This window comes from Stenella coeruleoalba, assembly GCF_951394435.1.
Source record: "Stenella coeruleoalba genome assembly, chromosome: 17".
Taxonomy (NCBI): Eukaryota; Metazoa; Chordata; class Mammalia; order Artiodactyla; family Delphinidae; genus Stenella; species Stenella coeruleoalba.
In genome coordinates this window covers 10,175,864-10,196,908 of record NC_137163.1, presented here as the reverse complement: position 1 = coordinate 10,196,908, position 21,045 = coordinate 10,175,864, and the positions used below count along the sequence as shown (strand labels likewise).

Here is a 21,045-nt window from a genome sequence, read left to right as displayed (position 1 = left end):
AAATGGAAATACTGATTGCACTTCAAAAAAAAATCACAGAAATCAAACTATTTCAGTTACAAATTACAGAATCAGAAAACAATGGTAGATCCTATTCAGAGAAAACAAGAGCTTACAGAGTTAGATGGTCATCTGATGTTTATGAATAAATGTTAGAATAAATATTTATTAGTGATAACAAGTTTATGTCAGATCATCAACCTTTCATTTAAAAAATACCAACTCTACCGTTTATGAAGACCCAATTATGAACCAACATTCATACTTATGCATTTAACCTAGTCTGTCATTTAACTTTCACCATCAACTGTGACATCGGCATTACAGATGGATAAACTGAGTTTCAGAGGTTAGACCCCCAAGGGTATAGCTCATAAATGCCAGGTGTTTCTGATTTCACAGCCCTATTTTTTCCACCATAATAAACTGTTTCTCACAAAAAGCGACATTCTAACTAGCCTTCTGCAACCTTATAAAAGATTAATTTACTGATCAGTACCAACAGTAAGTACTCCTTATGTGTCTATTATATGGCAGGTACTGAGCTAGACACTATTTGTAATCCACACAGTAACTCCAAATGTCAGCTACTATCCTTTTCTTTATGTAAGTCAGAAAATGTATTGATGGTCTAACATGTGCCAGGCACTGGGGAAAGATGAAGATGGACATGCCCTAGGCCCACACAGCGCCTAATTATACAGAGAAGAGAGACAACTTACTACAGCTGGGATGTGTGTTAAGAAGGAGAAGGGCACAGCACCATGGAAAGGTATAAAAACGGGACCTTACCTCGTTCAAGACTCAGGAAAAGACCTCCCTGAATACATGACATCTGGGCTGAGACTGGACTGTGCACTAAGAATGAGCAGGGGTTTGCCAATAGGGCAGGGAGCCAGATCCTGAACTGAGAAGAGCGTGACACAGTAGAGAAACCTACAACAACCAGTACAGGGGAAGGGAGAGGCAAGAAGGAGAGGAACCTAAGACTAAAACAACACGAGGACTATATTAATAAGCACCCTGGCCATGTCATCATAATGTCCCTGGAGAAACTATTTAAGCAGGGTAGTGACATCATCAGATTAGCATTTAATAACTCCACTTCATCTGCAGTGTGGAGAACACACTGTGGGAGTATGGATGGCTTCTAGAGGTGCAAGAGTGGATGTGAGGATCAATTAAAAGGAAAAAACTTTTGGCTCTTTTGAAAAATGGCTTACTTCTCCCATTACTCATCTCATGTGTCAGCATTAATATAAGTGGAAAACAAAGTTTGAGAGATGTGAGAACAGGAAAAAACCATTTTAAAAACAAAAACAAAAAACTCCAATACTGTTACAAGCTGTTAAAGAAAAAAGAAATTCTCATTTCCTGGATTTGATCCAGCCTCAGGGTGAAGTCCAGCATCTACAGTGCTCACCGCTCTGGGGAATGGGAGACACTCCTCAGCCCCACACTGAGGGGTGAGTCAGGTCATGGCTGACCTGAGATGGCCAGTGACCGGGGAGAACTTCTGTCCGTGAAAGAGAAACTCAAAATGATAAGGCTGCTTACTTGTCTTTGAAGCAGCTAGATCAGCCCGGGGCCCTCTGCTGATACAAGACAGTCCTACTAGACTACAGTGCCCTGCGACAAGAGGGGAATCAGAGAGAGAGGATCTCAGAAGGTGGCTCCGGTCTCTGGCTGAGTTAGAAAGAAAGGGAGGTCAAAGAACAGATGATGTAGGGATTGGTCTCTCTGATGAAGCTCCTGAAACAAAATGATGTGGTTATGACTCTTACAAAAGGTAGACGGCAAGGAGGAAAGTACTGGACTACTTAAGCCCTAAATTCTGGAAAGCATTAGCTGGTAAACCAGTGCAGAAGCCAAAGCTATGTAAGAAGGCTGCAAGGAAGAGACTGAATGGAGAAATAATGACAGATCAGTCCACAAAGTAGATCCAGAAGGGGAAACAACGGATGACTAGGAAGAGAAGGCTCCTTTACAGACAAGAGCCATATATTCGCACCTACTGCCAACCAACCACTATCAAAGAGCAGTCTTTGAATCCCCAGAAGAGAACCCAAAGGATGTGGAGTGCAGGGGATCCGAAACAGCCAAGAGGTAATACCACCATTGTGGGCACTTCAGAACCTTTTGAACACATTTTGATAAATTTAGCCCAGTGAAAAGGAGTCAACACATTGGATAGACTCATCACTATGACCCCTGGAGGTGGCCCCAATAAGCCCCTGGAACAGGAAGACTGAGGAGACACAAAGCAGTTTATGTACTGTCTGGCCACAAAACCTTTGCTCAGATAGCTGCCTCAACTGGGAAGGCCTCAGATTGAAACAAGCAAGTACAGGATGTTTCCCGTGCCAGCAAGGTTAAACCATGTTGGCAAAGCTCAGTGTCTTCCGAATTAGTCAAGTGGTCCCTTCCCTGTCCCTCTATAAATATGCAAACCAGCAAGGGATCAGGGTCCCTCTTCTGGAGTACACCCCATGGTTTATCTGTAGTGCTTGAACCAAGCAACCTTCTTGGAATTCTGAAGGCCCATGTGCATCTTCACAGTTGTGCGGTATTCTGTGTGCTGTTTGTGGTGTTTATCCTCATCTCTGGCTCAACAGGGAGGTAGGAAGAAAAGAGACAACAGAGGTTAAGTGGACTTAAAGCAGAGGGTTCAACTGACTGGAGGTCCAGATAGGATACTGAAGCTCAGAGAATTTAAATGATGTAGCCAAGGCCACACAGCTAATAACTGCAAACAGAGGAATTCAAACACAGGCCATCATGCCTTGAAAGCCTAAAATCCATTATTATTGCTTCTCCTGAATATCCGACACATATTTGATATATCAGATGTACGTACTCATTTATCTATCACTTGCTCACTCATTCAACATTGAGTTCCTATCACATGGAAGCAAAGACATGTACCCTGTCAGCAAGGAAACTGGAAACATTATAAACCAGGTTATTGGCCGAGAGATGAGGAGTAAACCACCAGATCTTAAATTTGTACTTTGTTCATACCTTTACAGAAGCCCTAGACTACACAATGAAGGTTCAAGGCTCCCACATGACAGAATAAAAAACTGATAGCTTTCTGCTATTACCTGTGTTACTATATCCTCTGCTGAAACGGAACCCAGCTCCTGTGCCGAAACACACAACACTAACCTGATGTAATTCCAGTAGTTAAAATATGAGAAAATACGTAAGCCTGATGGGTTTGGTCTATTTTATAATTACTCTTTTTTTTTTTTACTGGCAAATGCTAAGAAACCAAGATGAACTTGAGTAGGACCTGAGCGGCATCTAAAGCCATTTAACTTCGAAAGCGTCTAGGAACGAGCAGCACAGCAAAACCCTAAATAAGTCGTGAAGATAACTAAAATGGAAAGACCTAGGCTCTCTGAGGTTACAAAGCTACAGACTACGTAGATACTTGACTGAAAGAACTGACTGTCATGCTCGAGGAAAATAATTTATAATTCTTATTTCTAGTAAGAAAAGGACAATTTAGGGCTTCGCTGGTGGCGCAGTGGTTGAGAGTCAGCCTGCCGATGCAGGGGACACAGGTTCGTGCCCCAGTCCGGGAGGGTTCCACATGCCGCGGAGCGGCTGGGCCCGTGAGCCATGGCCGCTGAGCCTGCACGTCCGGAGCCTGTGCTCCGCAACGGGAGAGGCCACAACAGTGAGAGGCCCGCAAAAAAAAAAAAAGGACAATTTACACAAACACTTCTATCTCAACTATTATTTGTCTTTGCATTTAACAGTGTATACTGCATCTAAGGAAAAATAGCAATTCTCTTACTTTTTAAAAAATATGCGCTTTTTAAAAAAAAAACAGAACTTCACAGGACTTCCCTGCTGGCACAGTGGTTAAGAATCCGCCTGCCAATGCAGGGGACACGGGTTCGAGCCCTGGTACGGGAAGATCCCATATGCCACAGAGCAATTAAGCCCGTGTGCCACAACTACTGAGCCCTCGCTCTAGAGCCCATGAGCCACAACTACCGAGCCTGCACGCGGCAACTACTGAAGCCCGCATGCCTAGATCTCGTGCTCCGCAACAAGAGAAACCACCGCAATGAGAAGCCCACGCACCGAAATGAAGAGTAGCTGTGGCTCACCACAACTAGAGAAAGCCTGCACAGCAACGAAAACCCAACGCAGCCAAAAATAAATAAATAAATATTTAAAAAATAAAAAGCTCAAATTAAAAAAAATAATAATAGAACTTCAACTTTGAAGCAGAGGTTGTAAACACAAATGGCCAAGTAGCTAATATAAAGAGAGCAAGATATAAAAAACCAGGATGCAGTAGAGACCCACTGCAAACTAGAAAGTACATGCCCTAACTACTGGACACAGAGTCAGTTTGCCACTTAGCTTCGCCAATTGAGAGGCAGATCCATTGCTCAACTGCTGGCTAAGCTATTGATTTTTCCAAAGCAACCGGACTTAAAACACACACAACACATATAATTACCAATTTTAAAACCTGGCAATTAATCAGGAATTTTTAAAAACCATGTGGGCCAAACAAACCATATCTCAGATCTAAATTTAGCTTATGAGCCGCCAGTTGACTTCTATCTTACAGTACTGGTTTCCTTATCAAATTGTATGTACTCATTTAGAATATATAACACATTTTTATGATTCAAAAAGCAAAACTATATAAAAACACGTATCAAAAACTTAAACTGAAATGTTTCAAATTTCTGACACATCTATACCACTCCTCCCCTATGCTCCCAACTTCACAAAGTTTACATCTTTCAAATTACACAAGCAGCTAGAGAGCTAAATCTTACCTGTTCTACCTCCTCCTTCTCCAAGAAAAAGAACTCCAATTTTGCTTATTCACTGTATTAAAGGCACAATTCTGATCTCTGAATAATTGTTCCCATGTGAGGGCAGAAGCAGATGGTCATGAATTCTTGTTACTTAATGACTCCCTCGATAACTTTGCATATAACATTAGCTTCCTATTTCTCATCTCGTACAGCTTTAGGTACATGAACCGATCATAACCAGCCATGATCTTAAGAACACAAAAATCTAAATAACCCAGGAGACCTTGGATTAGTTCCCACATATGGGAAAGGATGTGCTATGGAGCTGGAGAGAAATTCTACCAAGCTGTTTCCCATAGTAGGACCCTTTAAGCTGCAAAAAATCAGAAATTTCCTTATGGAAGTCAAAATTTGTTGAGGAAAATGGTCTAAATAAATTGAACACCTGGTTGAATAGGATGATAGGAAGATTATGCTATAATCTCATAGTCTACCAAGCTGCTTTACTTATGAAACATATAAATTTAGCAGTATGAACATAAAATACTGTAAATAACTTCCAGTATCAGTAACTGTCTTTCTCACTAGGCAAGTCATAATGACAAAACTTTCAACTTACCTAACCTCTGAGAAAACTCATAAAATTTCTTTAATTTGCCTACTAGTGGAACAACTGCACCCCATGCCTTCTCTTGCAACTTCTCATCTGCTGGATGCTGGATGGCCTTCAAAATCCAAAGAATAAAAATAGTTAGATTTTTTAAAAATCACAACAGTATTATTTTTACATTAAAATATAGGTTTTGGCAAACACAGGAAACCCTGGTATAGTCCGTGAAATTCAGAATAATGGACCCAGAAATGCTGAGAGTGGCCTTCTCAACTCCATGGATACTTTAAACCTATTATAATACATTCTTCGTTATTCTTGCAATGGATATGGAGAGATGGAATAAAAAATGACACAATGTATGTTTGTTAGGTATATTACGCCTTGATACTTTTTAGAGCCACAAAAAGAAACCAAAATGTTTCCAATATCACAGACAAGCTTTCTTAGAAATTCTGTTTTAAGGATTATTTTCGTAGAATAAAAGGAAACCAAAAAAGGCAGGCAATAATGAAATAAGACCCAATCTGGGAAAAGGCTAATAAACTTTCAATAATTCAAATTCCAGGGTCCAAACTAGTTTTTAAAAAGTTACCAAACACTTGAAAACCTAAATCAGCCTGAAAAATGTGATTCAGAAATTGTCACTTATCCCCTCCCTGTAACTAAAACTCTATTCTGGAATCTAAGTTTTTTTAGGTTTTCCTGAGTGAGGTGAAAAACTAGTTTCAAATGTGGAAGGGGAGAAAATAAAACATAATCTAGAGACTAAAATAAACATGAATATGCTCTTTCTCTGCCCAGTCTTCCAAGCCATCAGGCAATCATTTGTAAATATAGAGGGTTATTCCCAAAGAAATATATTTTCTTGCTTTCATCTTCCTTTTGCTTACAGATGCCTTTCTTCACTGTTTTTCCACACCTTGGTTTGCTTTCTCTAACATCTTCAAATGAGCTAAACACACCATCTGAAAGGTGAAACGCATAACCAGCGCCTGTTTGTAACATATCAGCAATCTAAATGGCACACTTAGATTCTCCCAAGACACTAGTACTCTGACTCCATCCATACAAAACCAAAAAATAAGACAGCAAAATAAAACTGAAGCCAGACAGATTTAGAAGATGCTTCAAATAAATTAGCTACAAACTAAATAAATGGGCTATACATTGTTTAAGCAATTTGCTTTATAAGCTTGCCATTGTATTCAAATTTTCTTGATTTTTTTATATAAACAAATAGGAATCTGAAATGAATCCCACTTATATGACTATCTAGAAATATTGTAATGTTAAAGAAAACCAGACATTACAACATGTAACAATCCTTATTTCACATTGTATTAATGTGACTATTTCAAAGGGACTGTGATATTATCTTGATGTATATGAAAATATCCTTTTAGCCTCAAGTCCAGTCTCAATGGTTTCATATCAAGTAGTAAAAATTTGTTTATTACTTGGGAAATAAGCAAATAAATAGAATTTTAAAATTTATTTTCTTCTCCTCAGAAGTCTATCCAACCTTTCTTGCAAGGATCTAAAAATGATTTTCTAAATATCGGCTCATTCTCATAATATTAAAGTGCTCCAGCAAGTGTCAACCATTTTCGTAACTGAATAGAGTTAACTATTTCCTTGGCCCTGCCTTGCCTGGATTTAGAACTGAAGACACTGTCTGCTCTTTTATGACAACATTTTATGGTTCTCCTTATAATTCTGATTTTTTCTCCTCTCAGATCAGTTTTACTGCTGTTAGATAACATTTCTGGTACAGCACCCATCATAGCCCAACATGAAAAAGAGCACTTAAGTAAAATGTCAATGGTGAGGTTGTCATGGAGCAAATATTATAACTTTCATTTTCAAAAATGTTAAAGCTGTTATGGATACATCAAAACATTATGGAAAGTTCTTATTTCCCTCTCTAGTGGTTTATTCTAGAGAGTAAGCTTTGTTTATTTAATAGATTATATCTTAAATCACATTTTATTCAATTTTAGAGTCATGTTTAATAAAGTACTATTTAAACAAATACATATATAATCCACATCATTAGCACAGTAATAACAGTAAACTCTCAGTCTATGTTCTATGTGTCTTTGCTGATGGATTATCTAACTTTATCCTCAAAACGACTCTATGAATTGCTTCTACATTTTTTCTACGATGAATAAGGTGGCCATAAAGGTTTTTACATTTCCCTCCCTCTTGAATGATAGCCTTTTGGAGAGTATTTTCTAAAATTAAGTATCTGATAGAAGAGTATAAATAATTTTACAGATCTAATTTTATACCTTGCCAAACTGACCTCCAAAAAGATACCATTCTACAATACCACTTGCATTAAGACTACCTGTTTCTTCATAAACCAACCAATATGAAACTTTTAATACTTTATTACTGTATGCAGTAAAACTTCTTGACAGTGATAGGCATTTATTGTAAACCTGAACATTTTTCTATTGTGTGTTTTCTCATAGGTAGAATGGTTGTTCTACTAAGTCAATTAAGTCTTCACATTGACCTATGGCAGTTTTGGTAGTTATATCTGTTCTTTATGTATTTGGTATATACTCAGCTTTTATATGTTTAGGGAACTTGAAATTCACAGAAATGGTTACATGCCTTCATTTACTGAAATATTAAGGTTTTACTCAAGCTAATAATATTGGCAAGATTAATCTAAAGCTCTTGCATTTATTTCTTCAACAGTTACTAACTGCTTACTAAGCGCTATACTAGGTGCTGATAACACAAAAATAAGTAAGAAACCAAGTTCACCCTCCTCAAGCTAGCAGTACAGCAGTGGAGATACAGACATCATATATCAGTGGTTTAAAACAAAGTGATGGCCACCATAAAAAACATGTGCAAGGTGCTGTGGCAAAAGAGTACAGGGAAGTAGAAGATTATTGGGATTTGAAGGAAGGAAAAGAAAAAAAGAAGGGCATATTCCAGACAAAAACAAAGGCAAGTAACTGTACCTACGTAAGACATTCAGGAAACAAGCAGTCCAGTGCAGGAGAGGTAAAACATGGAATTCACATTATCTATAACTTCCCTGCTAACGATACGACCAACTGCTAATCTAAACTAGACTCCATGGAACCATTTAACTCCTCCTTCTCCTTTACATTAAACATCCAGTCAATCACCCAAACCTGTGGCCCCTCAGTCCAAAACACTTAGTGACTCAGTGTCTTCAGGTGTGTGCACTTATTTCTTCCTTTACTAGTACTCCAAATGTCACTACAGGAATCAGGTTCCATATGGTCTGTAAACCCAAGAGATCAATCCTTGAAAACCTCTGCACTATTAGTTACAGAGAAGAATAACAGAGACAGAAGGGCAGGAAAAAATGAAGCAACAAAGTGTGAGCTATGCCTTCAAGAAATGTAATGAGAAAAAGAGAGATAAGGTCCAGAGGCCAGGGAGTTTCTTTGGGTAGTATAGGACACTTGCGTATATGTGTACATGCGCTGGGAAGGAGTCAATAAAAGAAAAAAGAAAGAAAATGTAATTAAGAGAAGGAAATTAAAAGAGTAAAGTTCCAGAGGAGGGTGGAGAACAAAGGTAGAGAAGTTAGTCTTGGTAAGAAGTAGGGACAGCTTCTTCTGAAAAAAAACAAAAAACAAAAAAAACAGAAGAAATAGAAAAAAAGATGGATGGAAACCTGGTTAAGTTCAGAGGTTTGGGAGAAGAAAGCTGAGGGAGACCACACCAAACATTTGCTCTGTGGTATCAAGTCATCAGACAGAGCTGAGGGGGTCCAGATCACAAGGATGGTTTCAGCTTTCTCCTAGGAAGCTTAGGAGGAGCAGAAAAACAGACTGGCAGGACAAAAAGAAGCCACAGAAAGTCTCATGTTCTCCCCTCCAAAAACAATATAAATAGCCACCATGGATACTGTAAATTTCAGGTGTGAGAATAAACCAAAAAAATAAACTTTTCTTTAATATATATAAATTACGTATTTATAGAACCTTGTTTTCCTTTTACCCTTGTATCACTGCAACCACTTTTGAAATAATGCAAGTGATCTTCCTTTAAACAGAATATTTAATATGCAAACAGACAATAAAGTATAGAAAATAATAGAGATTAAAAAGAGGGACATAGTAATTTTTAGTTTATTGGAAAATGTATAAACATGCTTTACCTCTCGTATTTCATGGCCAGCTCCTCTATATGACTGCAAGTCCTCCAAGATGCCTTCTGCATCTTTTAGTACTACATTCACCTGATTATAAATTTCCTTCTCAGACTCTGTAGGCTGGGCATCTAAATAGCAGGAAAGCACAAGAAAATTTAGAGTCACATGATTTTTTTTTTTTTAGTACATGTACAATAACTCTAAGCATTGATTAATCTGATTTTCTAAAGATGACTAACATTTTGTCCAGTGCTAACTTTGCACTTCTTAGAAAAGACTGACAATTTTTCCATAGTTCTACATTTGAATAACTATCCTCAAGTTTGTAAATATCACAAAGAAGCAAGGGAACACCAAACATTACTATTTATTTTAAGTTACAAATCATGACGTGGTATATTAAACAAACAAGGATTATAATTCAAAAATTTTAATTGTGAGTGTTAATAATCACTGTTTCTACTATATGCATCACTAACAGTAATGACTGTAAATGTATGAGTAATGATCTATTTTAATGCAACAGAAATGAAAGGCCTATTAATACATCTTGCTCATCTACGGTTTAAGACATAAACTATTTTCCTATAAAGTTCATTTTAATGACTGAGTTTTGATATAAAAAAATTAGAAACTAAAAAAAAAAGTTTTCAGATGCTCCCTTTTTCTAAAGACCTTTATATTCTGTACCAATGAACTTCTCTGCTGATGAACAAAAGGTCCAGATTCCTGTGCAGAGGAGTTCGAACTATGAAACTGCTCCAGAATCACTAGGCTACTAAAAACTAGATACTTTAAGATACAATAGTATCACTGAAATTTTGAAATACTAAAGCAAAAACCGAGTTCCTATACACTTGGGACTGAGAGGAAAAATGGAGAATTATAAAAAACATAATCAGGAACACAAACATATGGGCATTTCTACTACCTGTGGTGTTAGCCACAAAACTTAGGTTAATAGATGAATAATTCTGGATTTCTGTTAGACTCGAGGTGACAAAAATCCTGTTTTCAATACCTTGGTCACTTGTTTCTCTAAGGATAAATCTTTTTTATTCAATACATTTGATTCTTTTTTTGGGTGGGGAGGGGAGAATTGGCCGCTTTGTGACGAAAATGAGTTTTTCATAAATCTTTCCAACTAGACTATATCCAACACTGCAGATAAGGCATAAAGCACTTAAAATAATAAACATTATGATTACCATAATGTTTTAGAGAGCAACTTTGATGTCAGAATTCCTCCATGCTAAAATTTTCTCTTACTCTGGAGGTAGGGGAGGCAGACCAAATTTATAACATGAATTAAGAACATTTCTGATAAATCTCTTGTTCACCAATCATATAAAACTAGTACCTAGAATTTTCTGCACATATTCCACCTCCCCATAAGTACACAATGATCTATTTATTCCTTTCCTTAGAAAAATTTTACAAACTTAGTTCACACGTGAAACTAGGAGTCCAGATGCCTAAAACCTGTAACTTTATTTTGCGCTTGGGGCAAGTCATAATTCAATTCCATTTATTAAACCTGCCAACTAGTCAAAAATATACCATTTATATTTTTTAAATCAACAAGTACAGTATCAATTTCAACATACTTAAGACATTACTACAGCAACAATAAGTAACATTCACATGCAAAGCCAGCTCAAGAATTTGTGTTTTCATATCTGTTCCCTTATTTTTCAAATTTACTTTCAGAAATCATGTATTTTTTTTAATGAAAATGTTATGACAAAATAATTACACAAGGAGTCAACTGAAAAATTAAAAAGACCCTGTCTGTGTCCAAAGCTATAAAGGTATTACTAGGAGCAAATACTGATATTATAGCTAAATGATTTTTTAAAAATCAGAGTTTGTCATTTGGCAGTAGTATTTTTTCACATTTAGCCAGACCATGTTCTCCAAAGTCACAGTTAGACACACACTAAAAAAAAAAAAAAAGGTACACCTCATAACTTTTATACTTACACCAGATGCAGTAGAGAAAAATAGTTTCACATGCAAAAACAGTAGTTTTATACTTTTCATATGGAATTGTGAAACTACGGACATAACATCAATAGTAGACACATATCATAGTTTGAATTCATGAAGTGGGAATTCATGACAAAGGACAATATTTTGACTATTATATAGTAAAAGATATTTGTGAAGTTTGAAAATACTAAACTATGTATTTTGGATGTGGTGACTAGCTGTTAACAGAAAAATATGACACTGAGAATTACATACAAAAGAAACATTATCAGATAGATTTAAATAGACCTTGGAAGTAGTTAATAATTATTAAAGATTTAATAAATACCAAGAAATTTAAAAATAAAGGAGAAGATTCCAGTTTCCCCTAAGGGTGGAAAAAGTACCCAGCACCACACTGATTAAACATTTTTTAGACTGTCACAGGAAAGTCACATTTATAATTTTGAAAGCTGCTGAAGACTGCTGTAGAGATGAAGACAAACAGAAAATAGCAGACAGGTAAAGCACTACTTTACTGATAGCAAGTCATGCAAAAGGGTGAAATACTAGGGAGGGGAAAGGACTCCATAAAATAAAACACTTTTTTCCAAAAATGGTATCATATAATACAACCAAGACTTGTCACTTTGATTTTTCATAGCAAAAAATGAAAACTTTTATTACTTGAGGAAAAACACGTCACTTAGCCAGCTAACAGACGGCCATTCAATTGATTGCAAAATGTATCTACTATACTACTGAGAGTAACCACAGTGATTACTCATCAAGCTTAGTTTTAAAAGCTGTTCAAGGGAAATTACAGCATATTTCAGTTGCTCGTACTATTTGAAGGTAAAATTAATTTTTTTAATAAATTCACACCAGTTTCCTACAGAAGAGTCACTGAAAATAATTGCTAAAATTGAAGCTGTTATGATACAAAAGGAGGCAAAGGATCAGCTATGAAAGGAAAAAAATTAAAAGACACGTAGAAATTGTAATTGTGATAAGGGGTCTGTCTGCTTTAATCTTGCATTCATTCATTAAATATTTACAGTATATCAATCACCACAAGTCTCATCGAGGCAGGGACCTCAATGTAGAGTACATACCACTGTATAGTATATAAACTCAGTACCTAGTAGATTTTCCATAATAAATATTTATTGAATGAATGAGAAGGTACAGAGATATAAATATACCTCCAGCATGTGTTAAAGAAGGCTATTATGCATTTTTAACTCTAAATAAATATAATCCTACATCATTTTAGAAAAATAAATATAAGAAAATGCCACCAGAAATTTCCAAGTATGGGGGAAAAGCAATTGAAAATACACAAAAATAAAATGGAAAAACAAAGTTAGACTAAAAGGGTGGGTATTATCAATATTTTTTGTAAATGGGGGGTAAGGGGAACAGGCAACACAAAAGACACAAGAATTAGAAGAAATGTATGACTAAGTGGAAAGGCACTATAACAAAGAATCAAAGGAAGTAAGATTCATTTCTCACTTACAAATGACCACCTATATTTACTCTCCTATTTTGGCCTACCTGGAGATAACTAAATCAAGGTTAACTAATGAATACTGAACTTCTATGATTACAGAGGACTATGCTAAGGTTGGGAGGGGACATAAATATAAAAGTTCCTCTTCTCCCAAGAAACACTCTAGTGAACTAATAGATATAGTAGTTACTCAGGCTAAAGATCTGTCATTAGAATGACCTATAAATTAACAATGTCATTATAAAGTAAGAAATTTCAAGAACTAGAAGAGGTTGTACAGGCCCCAACTCAGTGCTTTTAATATGCTGTCATTAGCATAACTGCTGCCGAACTGTATGGGCCAATTCTGGACTTACATATGAGTATTAATTAAACCACTATTCTTAAAATCATATAGGTACAATCTGCTTTCAGAAAAAGACCCTCTTTCTAGTACATCGAGTAGATAATGATATGTTTCACTGAACACAGAATGTCATTTCACGCCTTAAGGCTTTTTTACATGTTGTTCCTTCTTTCTACAACATACTGCACTAAAACAGCCTGAAACATTCTAATTCACCCTTCACAACCCAACTCAAATATCACCATCAGAAAGTCTTCCATGCCCAATCTACTCACAGCTAGGTAAAGTTAATCCCCTTCCTGAACTACACCTTGAATGATGTAAATTATGTAAATAATTAGTTTGCATTTCTATCTATTCTAATGATTTGTATTTCTCTCTCTTCTACTGAATTGAGAACTCCCCAAAGGCAAGGGTTGAATTTTAGTTATCTTTGCATCCCCAGTACCTACTGGCTGGCATACAGGAGGCAGGCTGAACTGAAGTGAAAAACAGTATGTGTGTGTGCAAGCACGTAAATTAAGGGATAATGATTAAAGACCGTCTTCATTTGGAAACTACAGGATTCCATTAAATCATACTTTAAAATTACCAGAATAGTTAATTTTTATACAGCTTGATGCAAAATGCCAGTACATCTGTCTGTATGGAACCATGGACATGGATTGAGCTAGATTTAACCAATCAGAATGATGGAAACAGTAAAGCTAAATTATTCTGGTAACCTAAATATTACTGTTCATCTAGAAATAATGTAGTACTAATACTCTATTTAATAAAAGAATATGACTTTATCCTTAGTAATCATAATGAACTGGCAAATCAACTGTGTTGGCAATTTTGAATCTGGTATAAAACAGGTTAAAGAAAGGAAGTTTCAAGGGGTCACTATAGTAGCCTAATGATAAAATACACTTTTACAAGTGCATATTTCCAAAAAGATGACAAATATTCAAATGGATGACAGATAAAATTGATTAAGAGAACTCTGATGTTAGATTCAAAAGAAAACATTTAAAAATGTAACTAAGAATTAACAAGGGACAAACTCTGGCCTAGTCTGCAGTTTGTTTTCACTAAATTTCATTTACAGTATACCAGTAAGTGTCAAACCAAAAGTTCTACATTGGCTGATATAAGCAACAAATATTTAATTTACATCTGCCTTTAAGACGTTAACACTTTATATATAGTTCTTCATTGTTGGTTATTATTGTTCTTGTTAGCAATTTTTACCTTTTCCTGCTACTAAATTAGCTATTTAAAATTTAAGGATAATGATCTAAACTCCCAAAGATTAGAAAACCAAGACCCAATAATATTTTTTAAACTACAGTAAATTCATGCTTTTCACTTGACCACAACATAATGCTAGGTTTATAAAAAGATCAAGTGCCAAGTCTTGAACAAGATCTTGACTATATCAAAGCCAAGATTCTGCAAACGTAAGGAACTTGAGACAAAGAGTAAAAAGGAGACAGAATAGCAGGAAAATATACAACAGCAAGTTTGAAACAGATGCAAATAAACTAAAATACAGCTCTAATGTAAGTTGCCTCATCTGAAAGAATAATCTTCAAGTCAGCAATCTGCTCAACATCCCCAAGCTGATTAAAATTCATGCTAAACATGCATTTAAAACAGCACTGTTAAATTGTTGAGAAGGGTCAAGAAAACTACTACTCGGTAACATTGTCCCCTAAAAACCAAACAATATGGTCCTGATATTGACATTACTACTCTTTGCTGGCCTGCACACAGTACCCAAACTGTAACGGAACATTAATAGGAATGTAATAAAAGTAGAAAAATATCAGAGACCAAAAATTATCCCATCAAATGGAGATAAGCTATAAATTAATGTGCTCATATGAACTGTCCTGGTTTAAAGAAAAAAATATATAAATTATTCATAATAGAATGAATTGTATAATATCACATAAACTAAACTGAAGTTGATGGGAAAATGTAATGTCTCTCTGTGGATTTATTTTAAGAGATTTATTTGTTTTAAAAATCAGAAAAGGTCTTAAATTTTAAGTATTTAAAAATCTGTTCAAATGTTTTAATCTCAGATGAAAATGCGGGGCGGGGGGGAGCGGGTCACATGATTTATAACCTAAAAGCTCTCTCTTCACCCTTTCCTAACAATTTTCTAATGATGAGTTAAAATAGCAAGATTCACACTGAAACACCAATTTAATATCATTGTTCCCAATTTGACAACCAGACAAGCTAAAGCAACACTGACAGCCAAAAAAGCAAAAGCTTTTCAACATGCACAGGGGTCAATGACACTTACCTGCCACTCTTAGACCATATTATAATAGGTCATGCAACATAAAACAAACAGAAGGCAAATTACTTAAAGGTCTGTGAACCCATTATTTTTCTTTTTAGAGTTAGAAAAAAAATGAATTCCTGAAATAAATACATATAATGAATTTAACTTTTCAAATTAATTATCTGCAAAGATTAAATAATTAAGGTTCACACTTACCTTTTAATATTATGCCCAAATTACTGAGCTCTGAATGGCCTTCATGAACAGATTTTGTATTCAAAGTATTTCAATAGGTACACAGAGTAACTGAAACCAAGTCAATTTTTCTCAACTGCAATAAAATTTTCCCCAAATATTGCTTCTAGTTAACAAAGCTTGAAGTAGCATTTGTCCTTTCCACCAAAATTTTTCATAAAAATGTTTTCAGAGAATCTCAAATATTTTCATTAGAGATCTCAAATTATAAAATAATGTCCAACTAAGAGATATGAGTCTCTTACAAAAGTTCAAAAACATTTTATCACAATTTAATCTATAAAATATGACTTCCAGTTCTAGAAGGCACCAGAAATTTTACTCAAACAATTCATAGCTCAGTCATGCAAAGCAAAAGTTAAAAAGATGGCAAAGTGGAAACATTCATTTAGTGCAAGACAAACGCAGTCTACTGCAGGCAAAGAAAAATAGATATAAAATCATCTTCTCACTTTCAAAATCAAGGAAAAAATTTGGCCCCTGCTCAAGGTCTGTGCATGTCAAAACTTTAAGAAGATTCCCCATGTTAAGGTACCTGTCAAGACAAGAATGAGAAAAGAGAAAATATCCCTTTATAAAAAAGAACATCTGAAATTTACTTAAAAAACCAAAAAAAACGAAAAACAGTAACAGGGAAAATGTTCATTAGGCCATGAATTCGTCCTTCAGGTTACCCAGACTGTGCTCTGGAAGACAGCAAACCGGGTTCTCAAGGTGCTGATATGTAGGACCTAGAGGTGAAATGTAGTTTTCCTGTACACAATGGCACAACTGTTGCTCTAATTCTTCTTAAAATTCTCCCAAGTTTCATTAATGGCCTTATAATGAAAAATTCTTTAAGTATTCCAATAGTGCTAGTATTCTGAAAAAGAAATTTCTGATCAAGAATTATTCACATGTAATCTTGTTTAATATTGCACTGAAACAACAATGTATTTCAAAGCCAAATATTAAGAGTTTTGGCCACAGCTCACCTTTGCATTTCACCTTAAAATAGCAGAATATTAAACTACTTCCTGTATGCCGTTAAATAAAGCATGTATTTCTAAGCAAATTTGGATTCTCAATAATTTGTGGAGGTTACTTAAAGTACTGATTCTGGATATGCAGCACAACTCTGATTTGTCATAAAAATTATCATAAGATTATAAGCAAACAGATTGTTGGGCATAGTCACTAAGGCATACTATTAGAATGTTCATCATAAGGCTACTTGCTTCATGGACTAATGAAAGGACAGCACTGGCTACAGACTCAACATGATTTCAGCAAATGAAAAACTAAATTATACATATGATGGTGATGCTTGCCTACGATTAAGAAAAAAGTCATGCAAACTTTGTTTGATCCCCATACTTTATTAACAGATAGTCTGGCTGGCCTTCACTGTGGTGTGAGTATAATTAATCTTTCACCTTTACCATTATGCACCAGCCGTGAAGGGCTAAGAGACTTACTTTCAAAGTCCAAGAAAAAATGTGCTGCATTGTGGTCTATGTCCCTGGTTAGCACCTTAATGAGATTACCCATGCCAGCAAACCTAAAAATAAAAATGGCAACATCATTTAGTTCCAGTAAAAAAGCTTTTAAGCAGAGGCCTGGGATTCGGCAAAGGCTGGCTTGCTCATAATTACCAACAGGTGCAGGTTTTATATGCTTCTGGCGTTGAAAATTTGGAACAACAAAAGCACATTTGGCTCTGAGTTTATAGCTCTTGTCCCTCTTTTCCACATATCAAAAAAGTTACATAAGGCAAAACTGGCAAAAAGATTAGATTTTTACATATAACTTGCAATATTTACATTTGATTAATATCTATGCTATAAAATGTTTGAGGCATATATTCTTTAAAATGTTTGAGGCATATATTCTCAACTGAAATTAACATCAAAAATAGATTTCTCAACTAAGTAAATATTGAGACCATTATTCTTAAATAATAGGGATATTGTCCTTCTTGCAGAATCAAATCCTATTGGGAATACATGGAAAACAGTACTCAAACCACACTTAAAGACTGAAGGGAGATATCAATTAATGACCCATTTTTTAAATTTTACCACACATAAACCAGTATTTCTTACATTTTCTATACTCCTAAGAATAATCAAACTTTTTGTTATTTAATCCACAGATTGATTATTCAACAATATCAACTATATACAAAGTATGTAACTTAGAAGTTAACACAGCAAACAAACACAAAGGGAGCCAGCAATTATTACAACTTCATAAATTTGCAGAGGAAAAATAATGCGATGGTATAAATCTTGCCCAAGAATTTGCCATGACTCAGTGAGGATGAAGGTGGAAGGAGGGGGTCAGGAACGTCCAGGAAACCAGATTCAAACCTTGTAGTTGCCGTAACTATAGGAAAGGCAGACTCTGGTGTCACAGGCATCCCATACCCTCCCCTCCCCTAATCTCCATACTTTTTCTCCAAATATGGAACTACTGGTAAATGTAAATGAAACAAAATACAAAAGTAACAATATTTTTATCAATGAAAAAGAACACCTTATTGCTCACCCCTATTACAAGAAATCTGAAAAGAGCACTCTGGCCAGCTGTGCTGTGCCCCCTTCCTCCACCTACTCTCTGGACAATGGCATATGTTCCTCACTTTAAGCTTCGCAAAGAGGAAATAACAGTATATGTATAACAGTTATTTGCTTTAGAGATCAAAATCTGATGGACTGACACATACTTCTTAGAAATGTTAAAAGCAAACTAATTTATTCACAAATATGGTTAATACGAAGGATCCCCTCTTTTAAAATGATGCCCCCTATGGGAGAGGTAGGGATCTATGTTATTTTTGATATTAAAATCCCTATCACACAGAATTCACAGGAAAGATTCTGTCCAATGTATGACACAGATGGACTACGTGAGATTAAAACTAAAAGGGAAATATTTCATCTTAATTATCTTTTACACTGTAAAGTTTAATAATACCAAACTTTTATATATATAAGGAAAATATAACCATTTTTCCAAAATCATCACATCCAAATAATTACCTTAAATTATTACTAAATCTATTCAATAAATTATTTTAGGAACATTTGGAAAAAAATATTTCACAGCTTCAATTTTCAAAAGCTTTCAAATATATACGGAGTATCTGTTTCCAAACATACATAAATTCTCTCACTAACAAGAACCAAGAGCAATATACAAAGAATTACCTAGTGGTATCAAAACTTCAACCACAGATGGAAAATCAGTATGAGAGAGGACTGTAATTGTCTTTAAGAGGAAAAGGCAGCACACCATTTGGTGTTAAAAGAGTTTAGACTATGGAATCAAACCAAAATTCCAACTCTAGCTAAATAGCTGTTCGTCCTTGAGGATGGTAGTCAACCTCTCTGGGACTCATTTTCTTCCTCAGTAAAACACGCATTTCATTGTAACCATCTTAAATAAAGGGTTATTATGAGAGTTCAATGAGATTAAACACTGACTTATTATTAGCACAGTGTATGGCACACAGAAAGCATTCAATAAAAATGCTGCCTGTTGTTATAACCCCAAAATCACAAAATAACTTTAAAAAAATAATAATGGCTCTACTTCTTTTAACACAAACCACAGTCTTCAATCTGTCAATGAATTTCAATGTTACAAATCAGAGTAAATCACAAAACCTACTTTTAGCTCACTTTTGTCAAGAATATTGCTAAAATGCTGTCCTAAAATTAGTCCTATGAGACCTTCATCAGGTACAGGAGAGAGGGAGAAGGGACAGATTTAAGTTTCCTTACCTTTGTACTTGTACGCACACAGTTGATCCTCGGGGAAAACACTGAAACTATCGAACTTTGTCTGCTCCGTTTTTCTACATCTACTGCTGCAAATTCCTTCCATTATTTAGTCCTTCTTTCGAGGCACCCCAGCCTAATGTGACCCCAACACCCCTCACCCTGCATCATACTTGGTCCTGACATACTCACTCTTCACAAGTACTCAAAGATTCGGAATTTTTTAATCTCTTCATCCCAAACAGTGACTCTTAGCTAGAAAATGGCCCAGTTTATCTAGTACAGGTTTCTCAACCTCAGCTCTATTAACATTTGGGGCTGGGTAATTCTTTTGTTGAGAGGGGTCCGTCTCACACTGTTAAGGTCTTCAGCAGCATCCTGGGCCTCTACACACTAGATGCCGTAGTAACCCACCACACAAGTTGTGACAACCAGAAATGATTCTGGACGGTGGCAAATGTCTCCTGGGGGCAAAGCCTACAGCACACAGGAAAGATGCTGTGCAGGCAGCCCACATCATGTGTGTCTCCGAACAAAAACTCAGGGAATTTTTCGAAGGTCTGAAAGCAGTTCATTATAATATTCTCAGTTGTCAGATCTTTTTATAGGAAAAAACAAAAAAATTAAAACCATATCCCTGCTGTCTTGCATAGTTTAACTCTTCAGTCAAAAACAAAACCAAACCAAAAAACCTCTCCATCCCCTCAGTGTGACTGATTTCAATGAATATGACATAATGGCTACTTGGCAGTTCTGCAAGGTACCAGACTGCCTGGGTTCAAACCCCCCAGCTCTGTCACTTTCAAGCTCTGGGACTTTAGTCAATTGTCCTGACTTCTCCATTCCTCAGTTTTCTCATCTACAAAATGTGTATAATAATAATATCCACTGCAGAGGGTTCATAAAATCATTAAACGGGTTAATACAAGCAAAACATTTAGCATCATGCCTGGCAAAGTGTTTGCTGCTCTCGCTCTGGCTGTTTTTAGAGTGACCTGACTGACCCACAGGATCTGTCCCCGGTGGCAGAACCTGTGGATGTGAGGCTTTGGAGCGTGTGGCAGCTGTATTTCCTGCCCTAGAGGAAGCCAGTCTGTCACAAAAGAATGAAGCCAACATGCAGTGGAGAGCCACAGAAAGCGTTCACAAGTCCTTAATTTCTGATTCTATTTGTTCCCAAGTTTCAGCTGCCATTTACCTCAGCTGAGTTTAGATTTTCCTCTGGTTTTAACATATCCTGGTTTCTTTCAATTTCCCTTTTACCTTTTTAGTTGAGTTGGGCTTCTGTCATTTGCATCTAAAAGAGTTCTGACTAATATGATTTCTACATTTCAGATGAATAAATAAATC

General features: G+C 35.9%; 1 protein-coding gene across 7 annotated transcripts in view; it reads right to left on the bottom strand.

The window, feature by feature from the left end:
* The window catches only part of CYRIB (CYFIP related Rac1 interactor B), a 154,558-nt gene that overhangs the window by 14,388 nt on the left and 119,125 nt on the right, over positions 1-21,045 (bottom strand). For 3 of the 7 annotated variants that reach the window (XM_079902274.1, XM_079902275.1, XM_079902273.1), the window contains 3 exons: positions 16,384-16,466; positions 9,566-9,687; positions 5,413-5,518 (listed from right to left, as the gene is read on the bottom strand). In XM_079902274.1, the coding sequence (XP_079758400.1) occupies positions 5,413-5,518; positions 9,566-9,687; positions 16,384-16,456 (301 nt within the window). In that variant the 5' untranslated portion in view covers positions 16,457-16,466. Of the gene's footprint in view, positions 1-5,412; positions 5,519-9,565; positions 9,688-16,383; positions 16,467-17,388; positions 17,472-21,045 lie in introns of all 7 variants that reach the window. The other 4 variants (XM_079902278.1, XM_079902277.1, XM_079902276.1 and 1 more) reach the window with 3 other exon arrangements.